The 14,001-nt window shown below is 37.0% G+C and overlaps 1 protein-coding gene across 7 annotated transcripts in view; it reads left to right on the forward strand.

Annotated features, from left to right (window-relative positions):
- LOC126299506 (ephrin type-B receptor 1-B) overlaps nt 1-13,385 on the forward strand; it is a 337,486-nt gene extending 324,101 nt beyond the window's left edge. For 6 of the 7 annotated variants that reach the window (XM_049991462.1, XM_049991463.1, XM_049991465.1 and 3 more), the window contains one exon: nt 10,865-13,385. In XM_049991462.1, the coding sequence (XP_049847419.1) occupies nt 10,865-11,132 (268 nt within the window). In that variant the 3' untranslated portion in view covers nt 11,133-13,385. The remainder of the gene's footprint in view (nt 1-10,864) is intronic. The other variant, XM_049991468.1, reaches the window with a different exon arrangement.
- The last annotated feature ends 616 nt before the right edge of the window (nt 13,386-14,001 follow it).

Consider the following 14,001-nt stretch of genomic DNA (forward strand, 5'->3'; position numbering starts at 1 on the left):
TCTCTCTCTCTCTCTCTCTCACACACACACACACACACACACACACACACACACACACACACACACACACACTCAAAAAGTGCTACATTTCAAGACAATGAGGCTATTATTCTGACTAATATCTCTGATCATGCATAGTTTGATAATTATATGAGTACCTTCGCCTTCCATGGCCAAGATAGTCACCAAAAGTAAATAATTTGTGCACATATAGTTACTTGCATACAGATTAAAGCTGTGTGCTGACTCTTCCTTTTTGAGCTTCTGTTTGGCACATAGCTTTCATCTACTAGGATGTTCTATAAAAGTACTCACTCAGCTACAGAATGAAATATTCATTCCGTGTATATAATATGTAGTTCGCTTTAGAGCGGAGAATTTGGTGTAAATTTAATCTTTCATTCCAGAAAATTGTACAGAATTCATCTGGAAGCAATTCAAAAACACTGTAGTGATTGAAATTGATACAATATATGTTATAAAATGGCACATGAGTGTGGCATTTGTGTATTAAATCAAAGGAATCACTATATCTTGAATGTCACTCGAGTGTGGCACATGCATATTAGTAAAAACGAATTGCTGTAGCTTATGTCAGACTTGAGTTCGGCAATTGCAAATTGTATCAAATGATTAGGAAGGCCAGCAACAAGAATGTAAGGAGATTAGTCTTAAGAATTTATTTTAAGAAACAGAAATGCCTTTGGACCGTGGTTATTCAAATACAATTTACCAGTTACTTTTACTCAGGAAGAAGGAAATGATAATTTGACCATTATCAATTACAGTGTTCTGAGGGCTGTTACTTGGGTGTTTAAATCATGCTGGCTATCAGACAAATAGAACTGGATGCTGGCTATCAGACAAATAGAACTGGCAAGCGGACTTAGAGGTGTAGTGCGTTTTACCAGCACAGAGCAAGGTGTGCTGCAGACGGCTAGTGGCACCTTGGTAGCAGCATGTAGTTGTCGGGTGAGGCATGTCTCATGGTGGCCAGAGCTGGGTGTCCCACATTGGTGGCATGGCGAAAGGTGCTCATCAACCAAGTATCATCTCTTCCCCTCAGCAGGAGGTCTGCTCTTTTCCATCTGGACAACAAATGTCTTCATTCCTGGTACAATCAAAAGTGTCCACCAGGATGATATTTCCTCACATGCTCCAGAACTTTTTCCGTGGGTGTGACCACATACATGATTCTCTAGCTTATATTCTTCTTCGAGCCAATCAAAATTATTGTTCATTACAAAATTGGTGTTCATTATTCTTGTTAAATTTTCTGTGATGTATACAATGGACACAGCTGGATGATCACATGTCAACCTTATTGTTGCAGGAATTCCTTCACTGGACAAGCTCCATATTGCCAATTAAGAATAGATATCTTGTGTTCTGTCCATTTGTCACTCCCTTCTCCTCCTTTGTTACTGTTCTCGCACACCCAACCACTCAAAAAGTGCTACATGCACATGCAAACTCTAAAAGGCACTTACAGTGAGCATTCTCTCCCTTAACAGATTCCGTTTCATTCATTTCACATTGGTGGCTCACATCTGGTAGAGGCCTCCTGTTGTCCTGGAGAGGGGAGGGGGGGTTGCCTCTATTTGGTTAGTGACTGCCTGCCACAGAAGGACAGTGACCAGGCCTCTATCATCAGGTCCATTACAGCACTCTGTAATGAATCACAGTTGCACACTAGACTGAAAGAGGTACAAAAACACAATACTCATGTTTGTCCAGTGTGTATAACTAAATTAGCAGATTAATTTCTCTTGTTCTGAAGCACAGTTAGCCATATGCATTTTCCATTATTAATTAAAAATACATTATTACTATTATTAGTATTAGTATTGCATTGTTTAACTGACAAATGCAAATAGCGTTAAGCAGCTTATTACTTCTGTCTTCTTGGAATATTTTCATCTTTTTGCTGCATTTCTGGTGTGTTATTCTCTACAAGTTTTATTAGATATACAGGGTGGCACTGAAATGTGTTACCATTTGTTTCTTTCACAATTTATGACGCACATTAGGTATCCTGCTGGGATCTCTACAGCAGTACCAGTAGAGCTTGAGGGAAAAAAAAAGAGTTACGAAATGACATGCAATTCACGATACTGCCGCTAGGAGACTAGTAAGCAGCAATGGCTGACAATGGAAGACTGACGACGCAGCAATGATCAGCAATTGTGTTACTTTTTCATGAAACGAAAAGCCTTCTTGTGACTCAGAGGCGTTTTCGACAACAGTTTAACACACGATAGGTCCCTTTCAAGAAGACCATCCACAGGTTGTACGATAAATTTGTACAGGAAGGAACAGTATTGGAAGCGAAGCGACCTCAACCTAAGCCTGTTTGTTTGCCGGAGAATATTGAAGCTGTACGAGTTGCTGTACAGAGAAGTCCCGGGAAATCGTGTAGAAAGGTAGCAGTGCAACTGGGAATATCCAGATGCTCTGTTCAACGCAATCTTAAAGTTACCTCCATATGTACCCATACAAGATGACCTGTGCACAGAAGCTCACTGAAGAACACAAGCAGCAGAGACTACTGTTTGCTCAGTGGGCGGAGGATAGGGAAGAAACTCTCAACAACGTTTGGTTTTCAGATGAGACGCATTTTCATTTAGATGGCGTGGTTAACAAACAAAATGTATACTTTTGGGCGACTGAAAACCCACAAGTGCTTCATGAACGACAACATTATGCTCTAAGGATTACAGCGTGGCCAGCAATTTCCAGTCACGTACTTATTGGACCTTTTTTTTTAGGTAACTGTGAACAGTGAGCATTATTTGAGCATGCTTCGCAATAGCTTCATTCCGCAGCTTCTTGCTACTGCCTTGCCCTTCAACATGCAAGATGGAGCAAGGCCACATACTGCAAACACTGTGTTGGAGTTTTTACACGAGCATTTCGACAAACGGATCATTTCACTCAAGTTTCCAGGTCGCTTCAATGACGGACAAAATTGGCCCCCCAATAGTCCAGACCTCAATCCATGTGGCTTATTTCTTTGGGGGTGCCTAAAGGAAAAAATTTTCTCAAAACGTCCACATGATTTAATGGAGCTCAGAAGACTTAGTCTTCAAGCTTGCAGTGAAATTACGGAAGACATGTGCCGTAGGGTAATCATTAACTTCAGTGTTCCTTTGAAGGAAGTTAGGAAACGAAATGGTGGACATATTGAGCATGTGCTGAGTTAGAACAAATCTCCATGGATGGCTCTTCATTGTAGTATATGTTCCTTTCATATTTTATTGACAATAAAGTTTATATTCAAAAACAAAATGGTAACACATTTCCTGCGCCACCCTGTAATTGACCATTTTTTCATAAAATGATTGTTGTCAGTTAAAATTCTAAATTAAGTTTTTCCCTTTAAAACATCCTTTGTCGTTTTCATTTCCTTGTAGACATCTTCAGTTTCAAGTAGCCAGTTGTTCTTTACTGCCATTGAGAGAGGGATGTTGCAAGTTCTGTTGGCCAGTCGAAAACTGTTCATTCTGTTAATTTGAACACCTCTTCCTGAATGTGTCCAAAATTTTATTTCTGTATCAGTATAATTTGTCAAATTTCTTACCATTAATGTTGTCATTGTGCAAATGGATGAAAATGTTCATTAGGAGTTATCTCCCTTTTTGGCCGTGTCTTCATTTAGCAATCTGCTTCCAGTAATCTAAGTTTCCAATTCATATAATGCTTCTGCCTTAGAGTGTGGCAGTGTCTAGATTTCAAATTTTGTGTATTGATTTATTGCTGCATCCATTCAAAGAGATTCTGTGGGCTCTTTTAAGCTTGAATGTTCTCTCCTTATTAGTTTAATGACTTAATTATGAAGGTTGAAATATTTCTCCAGAATATTTGAATTTGTGTACTTGAATTATCCTCTCAAATTAAGCTATTAATTGTTGGTCCACATATTGGGTGTTTAATCATGAGATTTGAGTCCAGTTGTGGCTGCAGTTTGATGGAGATCCTCAAGAGGGTTGATCATTTCTTGTATTTTGTTAGAAAAGTTAGCGAAATCATTTGTAAAAGTCAAACAAAACAGTGGTTACACCTTTTACTTCTTTTTACAATTGGTACTGCTAGTATTATTATTATTATTATTATTATTATTATTATTATTATTGATAATAGTATTATTACTATGTTAACGGATTTCCCACCATTCCTTGCTGTGACAAGATTTTGTTTTATTTTAAGTATGAAACTGTTATTGCTTGATTGTTATATATTCACATTATAAGCTGACTTTCAGATTGCACTGCCTCCTAAGGCAGAAATTGAGTGCAATCATTGTTGATAGTATGCAGAATGAATCAAAAAAGTTCCCATTGTACACATATTACTACAGAAATGTGATGTTAATGTTCTGTGTTGAACAAAAGTAACCTTTGATTGTAGAACCGTTAATGAGACCTCTATGTTCAAAGCAAAAATCCAAAAATAACCAAAACTTGGACACATGTAGCACCCAATGCAGCTTACAAAGCTGCATCCTTCCCAAATAATTTTCTGAAACAAAACCAAGCAGGATTTGCTGAAATTACATGGTGTATATGTCATTTATTGTTTATATTGAATATGTTCTCAAAAATTGCAATTAATAAGCCAATTAGTCTCCTTGTACCAAAAAGAATAGTCACTGCATACCATTTGGAGGTTTATAATCATGCCGCTTAGATAAGTCCTGCTGCTTAGCTGTCCAGATGACTCTGTAGTAGAGGTGGCGGTGGTTTATGAAATTGAAGATAGGTGGTATTCAGAATTATTAGGGTTTCATGGAAAGTAAAAATCATAAAAAGTTATGTCATTAATTTACAAAAATGAATTATATACATGTTATGTAGGAATCAGTGAGCTGATATGCCTTGGCAGACTTCCACAGATCATTTACTGTTTCTCACATACCCTAGTGGTGTCTGAGTTGTATGGTTAAAATAGCATCAGACCTTATTTTATCAACATATATTAACATCTTGTGTAGAATGTTGATTTTTGCTAGTATAGAATGTGTTTTAGATATGGTAATAATTGCCTTATAATGATTTGTGTTCATTAGTATCCATCTTTGTAGCCTTAGACTTCAAACATACATATGCAAAATGTTTTAAACTTTTAGTTTGAGCCCTTTGCAGTGTTATGTCTGAAACAAAGGTTTTTTTTTAGTTTTTATTTTTAAGTAGTTTCCAAGCTTCCTTGTAATTAATTTGTAATTACAAAATCACATATAGATGCAAACATTGCACATATTATTTAAATTCTGAAATTACTTCACTGAATGAAAGCTCTATATAACTGCTTAGATGTATATTTAACAAATTTTGCCATTATGTAGAACATTTTAAAGCGTTCTGGCATGAACAGAGGGAATTGACAGTCACAGTGGCACCATGCAGTACCTCTCCTTTAAAACCATTCTTTCAGCCAAAACTACCCACCCATCCTCTCCACAGAAGCTCTCCAGATTCTTGTGTGATGTAAATCCTTACCTATTTTCATGTAAGAGTGCCAAGGAAAGAATGTCAGCAATTGCTTTAAGACAGCAGAACAATACAACTAACCACTTCATTACACCAAACATAAGACCGTAAGTAAACTGTTCAGTGTAAGCAGTACACCTCAGTGTGCTACACACATAGTGGAATGATAGAAAACAGTGACTGACTAGCTTTTGTTAGTGTTTTTGTATCAAAAGTAATAGGATTGCTAGTTCTTAATATGTCTGAGATATTTTATTTTATGCACATTTAATATGAAGGTGGTGATGATGAGTGTTCTGCCCATTTGGCAGTTCAGCAGTCTCCAGTCCTCTTGATTTCCCAATGTCCTTTTTATAACTGCATATGATGCATTTATGTTGATGTTGTCAATTAGCTAGTATCTCCTTCTCCTTCTGGGCCTCTTTCCAGTTACCAGTCCTGTTGCTTCATTCATTATTAAGTCTCTGCTCATCCAGTCACCTAGTCAATTTCTTTTCCTCATAACTGTTTCCATTTTTTGTCTCTTTTCTTTCACCCTTTGTAACACAATCACATTTCTTATTTTATCTGTCCATTTCACATGTTCCATGCTTCTCCAGATCCTCATCTCAAATGCCTCTAAAATTTTTTCATCTCTCCACCTCAGTGTCCAAATTTTCATACCATACAGGGCAACACACCATACAAAACACACTAATCTTTTCTGTAATTTTTTACTTAATGTACCACAGAATATATTCCATCTGTAAAACATTTCTTTTGCAATAAATATTTTTGTTTCTTGATTACATGTCATATTACTAGTAATTTTTCATCCTCGGTACCTAAAGTTATCAACTTTTTCCACTAAAGGCCCGTCCACATGCAACAAACAGTCACTAGAAATGTGATGTTTTCACATGACACAAATCCCAGTCTACTGTCTACTGGCAACTGTTGGTCTACAAAAGAAATTCAGTGGCAAGTGACTAGGCTGTCATAACCTCAAAGTTAATTTTATTTATTCAGAAATCTGTAATGGAAGAAATTCTATTACAATCTGTGTTTGCAACCCTTGTTGCAAAAACATTGCAAGAAACAGAAAGACCAGTCAAAATTGTCCAGACAGTGGCAGCTTAAGCGAAGGTTGTTTTCACACACAAATTTACTTCGTGATTTGCAGGGCAAGCCAGACAACTGGCATAATTATTTGTGGAGGGATATGGAAAAATGTAATTACATTTTTCCCCTCATAACCCCTCATATAATATTGAAAAATAGTAAACACATCAGGAGCACAAACATGTTGGTGTATCCATGAAATGCTCTGGGAAGTAGTGCAGACATCAATGTGAGAAATCTTGTATAATCTCATTTGTAGAAATGTGGATTAGACATAAGAGAAAAGTCTGAATCGCACAAAATCCTAGTTTAGATGAAGTATCAAAACTTTTTTTTTTTTTTAATTCAGTTGTAGCCATGTTCATAAATGTCTTATTTTGAAGCAAGTGACATAGCATTTTTCTTCCATCTTTTCAACATCTATGCAAACTCAAAAGTGCATAATTTTCTTCTTCTTCTTCTTCTTCTTCTTCTCCTTCTCCTCACAGGTGTTTTATACACTGAGTTGACAAAAGTCATGGGATAGCGATATGCACACATACAGATGGTGGTAGTGTTGCGTGCACAGGATATAAAAAGTCAGTGCATTGCCAGAGCTCTCATTTGTACTTAGCTGAGTCATATGAAAAGGTTTCTGATGTGATTATGGGTGCTTGATGGGAATTAACAGACTCTGAATGTGACATTACCTCTAACCATGGACAACGCAGTGGCAGACAGCTTTCACTTAACGACAGAGAGCAGCATAGAGTTGTCAGAGTTAACAGACACACAACACTGTGTGCAATAACCACAGAAATGAATGTGGGATGTACGACGATTGTATCCATTAGGACAGTGTGATGAAATTTTGCATCAGTTGGCTGCGGCAGCCAACAGCATGTCATTGCCTGCAATGCCTCTCCTGGGCTTATGACGATATCAGTTGAACCCTAGTTCACTGGAAAACCATGGCTTGTTCAGATAAGTCCTGATTTCAGTTGGTAAGAGCTGATGGTAGGGTTCGAGTGTGGCGTAGACTCCACGAAGCCGTGGACCCAAGTTGTCAACAAGGTGCTGTGCAAGCTGGTGGTGGTTCCATAATGGTACAGGCTTTGTTTACATGGAATGGACTGTGTCCTGTGGTCCATGTGAATCGATCATTGACTGGAAGTAGTTACGTTTGATTTCTTGGAGACAATTTGCACCCATTGTTGTTCCCAAATAACAATGGAATTTTTTGAATGACAGTGCTCTGCGTCATTGGGCCACAGTTTCTCCTTATTGGTTTGAAGAACATTCTTGGACTATTTGAGTGAATGATTGGGCCAACCAGATTGCTTGACACGAATCCCATTGAACGTTTATGGGATGTAATCAAGTGGTCAGTTCATACACAAACTCCTGCACTAGCAACACTTCCGCAGTTATGGACAGTTATAGAGACAGCACATTTCAATATTTCTACCTGGAACTTCCAATGATTAGTTGAGTCCATGTCATGTTGAGTTGCTGCACTACAGTGGGCAGGAGGAGGTCCAGTGTGATGTTAGAAGGTATCCCATGACTTTTGTCACTTTGGTGTCTAGTTCATGGAAGTGTGCAAAAAGTATTCTTACATTGTTTTCCACTATAAATTAGAATACTGATCCAGTTCCAAAGTTTTGTTATGGTGTTCAACACATTAGTATCTGGAGGAGAACTGATTGGCAAGTAGTTCATCAATGTGTTTTGTTGTCACTGGATCACTGGCATCAGTAAATTAGGTCTAAACATTAATGCACTTAAAAATAAAGAAAAAAGGGAGTTGCAACATCACTGAATAAAAAGAGAGATAGCAGTAGCTGCATAAAATAAAAGAAAAGAAGCATTGGACTTGTATTATGGAGGAGCATGGTTCAAATCCTCATCGTGCCATCCAACTGACGGTTCTCTGTGGTTTCCCAGAATTGCTCAAGGCAAATGTCGGGATGGGCCTTTACAAAAAAGGACATGGACCATTTCCTTCCCTACCTTTTTCCATTCAAGCTTACATTTCATCTCTAATGGCCACATCATGGACAGAAGATAAACCCTTCATTTTCCTTTAAAAAGAGGAGATTGTATTCACTAACAATAGTGACAACTGTGGCAAAGCAGACAAGCACATCCCAAGAAATGAATTGTCTTGACCTTGGGGGGGTCAAATATCTTAATCTGGAAGCAGAAACGAAACAGAATAAGAGAGGAAAAAGCCAAGCCTTTAACTAAACATCAAATATATAAAGGAATTATTCATAACATAAAATCAAGTTAAGTGCAGCAATACTGAGATGTTAATTAGAGGGAGTAACTGTTGGGCCTTCTTAATGATTGTAATTATGAAAAATTGAAGAATTAAGATTAATACTAGTATGGTGATGAGCAGACAGATCAAAAGTAAAAAGACATGGTCCGGGAAAGAAAACTAAAAGTATAACAAATCTAATGACCACAATAGCAGTGCTCATAGTATAGAATGGAAATAGTTGGGAAACCCTGAGAGGTAGGTTCAGACATTTAATTGGAAAGTGTTTTCTTCCTCTGTGTATGATGACCCCTTTAGAGGAAGGATCAGGGGGTTTGAAACAGGAAATGGTTCCAGTATAAGTTAAATTTACAATAGTAAAGATAAATTTTAAGACCAACAAACCCAACTTGAGAGTTTGAGAGAAGATGTGAAAAAAGAAGTCTGAGAGAGAAGGGTTGTAGGTGTTATGAGAGACAAGAAAATACAGAGTAAACAAAGAGTTGCAGGTGTTGTATTTGAGGTCAGTTGTGAACAAGGTGGTGCAGGGACAATAGAGACACATATATTGAAAGTTTAGGAGTGTGCCAGTTTAGGGTAAGGGTCAGGGGGTGTGACATGAGAAATGGGTCCAGTATAAGTTTGAATTACCTGGGCTAGAAGGGAAGTATATGCAGAAGCAGTAGAGATTCACATTGGGTGGTGGGTCACAGTAGACTGATCAATAGGTTTTGTATGGTTTGGAGAGCAGGGGTTGACGGGGGAGAGAGAGAGTGTTTTGAGTTTGGTAATTGAAGTTGGCACTCACTGACTCAAAGTAAGCACACAGAAGCCTTTGATGTAATGGAGGCCTTTTGTGTAATGTCACGTAAGAGGGTACTGTCAATTAACTGTATAGACAGCTCTTTTTTTTTCCTGGCATCTGTCATAAATTTATATCCATTTTAATGTTCCAAACCAGAGTAGTACTGAGTCGTAAGGGAATGCATCGGTGTTCCTTGTGGTGAATTACTTGTTTGTTAAGAGCATAAAGATGCCATAAAATTTGTGTTTGCCAACAAGTTAATGGATCAGTTGCAAGATATGAAAGTAACGATGTGCTGTTTGTGTATTTGTACTTACTCAACCTTTGGCATATATCAACTATTCCAGTAACTATATCAAGGCTCCTGTAGATTCTCACAAATTTAAAATTCAACACAAGAATCTTACAAGAGCATTACTTTCCTGTTTCCCATACTAACTTGGGCTGGAAACACATTATTTTTTTAGTTCTGCATGGCAGTAACTTTTAAGTATGAACTTGAAACAAGATCCTTCCATGTTTACCGAGTACACTTTCATTATTAATCCACAAAATTTGTACATCTTGCTTTTAAAACACTCAAATCAGCAGCAGGAGAGCATTGTGATGAATTTTCAATGCAACAGGCAAAAAACTTTAGGTATCTTTATGTGTGGATGGCCTTGGAATGGATGCAGTTCCTATAGTTGTGTGACAAAACAATATGGGGAGCCTGTGTACTCTTTGTGCTTAACATTTCAGGTAACCAATGCCATGATTCTGGACAATGAAGACAATAAATTTCCCTTTGGCATATATTTTCATCAGGTCAACCAAGATCTAGATCTCAGACTACAAAAACCTTACTCCTACTCATTGCCCAAGTCAATCATCATAGTTGCTTTCATACTCATTATTGTTGTTATGGGTATTTTACATTTGTTGCACTGTTTTACAGAAAACCTAGCTCCCCATCAATTGTTTGATTCTGATGCTATTAGTGATTGTTGCCTGAGTGCTGTATCAGTTCACTTTGATTCTTGGCTTCAGCCTTCCAGGGATATCATTTCCTGTAGTGACAGATTCTTTTACTTCTAACCCTTCTCACCTTGTAACACATTCAGTGACAGCATTGACCACCTACCCACATAAAGATGCAGAAATGATATTTTTGTGTGCACAGCAATATAATATACTAAAAAGATAACTGTAGGCATATTATTCATTTTGTTTGTTCTCTTGATGCAGGACAGCAAATCCTCTTGCTCCTGATGCTCCAGACATGACCCAGTTTACATCCGTTGAGGAATGGCTCAATTCCATCAAGATGGCACGTTACTTGGAAAATTTTGAAAGAGCAGGAATCACCACCATGGATGCAGTTGTTAGAGTGACTGTAAAGGAACTAACAGCATTAGGAATTACATTAGTTGGCCACCAAAAGAAAATAATGAACAGTGTGCAAGCAATGAGAGCACAAATAACTGCCAATCTATCAGAGGGTTTCCTGGTTTGACTCTCCTCTAAACAGGATAGATGATTCTTCTGTAGCCCTTCATAATGTAGTTTCACTGAGGAACTGAAGTGTGATTGGACATGGCTCAGTGTGAATGTCAATTTTTTTAGTGTGCGCTGTTGCTACCACAAGTATTTTCATTGAAAATTAATTTTTGAAGATTACATTATTCCACCATTCGATCAAAACTCTGATATACTGTATTGACCAAGCAAACAGTGTAATATGTTTGTGGGTGGTGTGACTGACGGAAGCAGAAAATATCACAAATTTACTTGTAGGTGACCAGTATTCAGAAAGTATATCTTTCAGCAGCATTTGTGGTAGGCACATTTGTTTATGAAATTCCTAAGTGATCTGAATCGTAAACTGCCATTGAAGAAATGTGTGCATTTACTTAACAGTTTCTAAATAGTCCACAAACTTGTCTTGGTTTTACAAGAAATATTGCTGCACATTGACAGATGATGTCTTTTTATCTATATTATTAACTGATTTTTATTATTATTTATCATGTACAGTATTTTAAGGCGCTAAATAATGATTCCTTTGTTGCTGTCAACTTTATATTATACATATTTTCTTTGTACATAGTTTGAAAACACGTCCATAAATTGTGTACAGTAAAAGAATTTAAGGGAATGCAACACTAACAATATACTGTCATACTTTTTTACTTATTTTATTACAACAATTTGTTCAAAGATTTTTCCTGTATATACTCAGGTATAAGCAATAACAAATAACTGATTCACATAGAATGGAATATCTTTGTAACTAACATGCCTATAAAATTTATTTCATATTTGTTTCTGTGGAGACGTGTTTACTGGTCTCTACAAACAAAATGGGACTAGACTGAAAAAATTATAGTACTTAGTTTTATACAATCCTCAAGTGTGTCTTTTTCTGTCTTGTCACATGTGAAATGAAGAAAACACTATAACTGTGTACAGCTGTGCAAAATTTTGTACTGAATTTTGCTGTTGGGTGAAATGAGGCCCTATCTGTGCAAATGAAAGTTGCATATTCGTGAGAGGCCTAAAGGAGTTTTGAGACTACATTTGTCCTTTTTTCCATTTCACTGGGTCATACATATACCTCTATCTGTTGCAGGTGTATAAAGAAATTAATAATGTAAATGCATTCAAAAATTGTGTGCCTAACTGCAGAACCAACGACCATCCCTATCCCTTACACCCATCCTGCAATCTCAAAAACCACACACACACACACACTCACACACACACACTGTTATTTTTATCTCATTTTATAATTTTAGTGGTGTTTGTCTTTGAAATGCAGATGAATTATGAAAGACATTATGTTCAGTGGTTATTTTTTCTTAGCTGCATAAATTGTAAATATTTAAGAAATATGAAACAGTTCAGTTTCCATGATCTCAGTATTTCAGCTCAGATCATGTTAAGACTGTTATTTAACTAATATCATCAAAAAGAAGTTTACTGTAATTGCCAAACCATGCATTTAAGAGCATTTCTTTGTTAATTTGTGCATTGCTCTGTGTGTGTGTGTGTGTGTGTGTGTGTGTGTGTGAGAGAGAGAGAGAGAGAGAGAGAGAGAGAGAGAGAGAGAGAGAGAGAGATGTGGTTAGAGGTGTTAGGATATGACCCGAATCATCTGCCATTTATATTTTAATATACAAACCTACTATTTAAAGAAATGGAAAAACTGTTGTTATTTGGCATAATGCAGAATGCCAAATGAGTTCCAAAAGCACATATTATTTTCTCTGTTTTAGAAATTGTTTCCAATCTCATGTATGGTTTACATGAACTGAAAAGCTCGACAGTGTTACAATGCATTTATCAAATTAAGATTTGTGAGTGTAAATGTATTCTTCCTGCCTTTTTAGCATAAAACTGCCTCCCAATAAAATATGTAACAGTGCCAAAACTAAATTCTCTTTGTAAGTTTAATAATTCCCATTTATTAAACTAGGCAATTACAGTGGATAGTGATTATTTATTTTGACATTTGTAAATAAATAGAGTATTGTTAAAACTGTAACAGCTGGCTTCTAAAAATATAATTGTATGTTTTGTGATTCTTCCTGAGGCACATTTTGTGTATAGTGTTCTTTTAGTCCAGTTCTGTTGTACAGAATTAGTCGCCTTATACACGAGTATATACACATACTGCCTTCACTCCTCAAAGAGAGAAAAAGATAACCCTCACAAAAACATGTTTATGCAGTTTCTCTGAGTGTTGTGAATAAAAACCTTCCATTTCTCAGTGTTAAATTTTTATCTTGGGTTCAAAGGTTGTTTCATTACCACAGATGTGACAAGATACCTCTGACATACATAAATGAAACATGGTATGAATATGAAATATATAAGTAACTATGCCTGTAACGACTAACAGTTTGTAACAAAAGCATAGTCACACAAAATAATAACAGTGTAATGATGTGTAAGTAACTGCATGAACCTCAGCAAATTTTTCTTCATTAATACAAGGATTTCGAGCAGTTTGCATAAGTAATTTAATAAATACTTTGTGTTTGGGTGGGAGGGGGGTCGCACGCGTGTGTGTGCACCTGCGCATGAGAGAGAGAGAGAGAGAGAGAGAGAGAGAGAGTGGGGGGGGGGGCAGTAATGTAGTTTTCATATGACTGAGGGCATTATGTTTTGAGTGTAAATACACTCTGCATCTCTTGATGATGACCAAGTGGTCAGTATATCCGACTGCCACACAGAGGAGCCAGATTTGACCCAAAATGTACCAAGCACTGTTCCCTGGATGGCAGTGTGGATTGGCATCCACTTGGCCTTGTGAGTAAATCTGATACACTGCACTCCTTTCCATAATTTGGAATTAACAACAGGGAGATAACTAACCTGAT

Source organism: Schistocerca gregaria, chromosome X, assembly GCF_023897955.1.
Source record: "Schistocerca gregaria isolate iqSchGreg1 chromosome X, iqSchGreg1.2, whole genome shotgun sequence".
In the NCBI taxonomy this organism is placed as follows: Eukaryota; Metazoa; Arthropoda; class Insecta; order Orthoptera; family Acrididae; genus Schistocerca; species Schistocerca gregaria.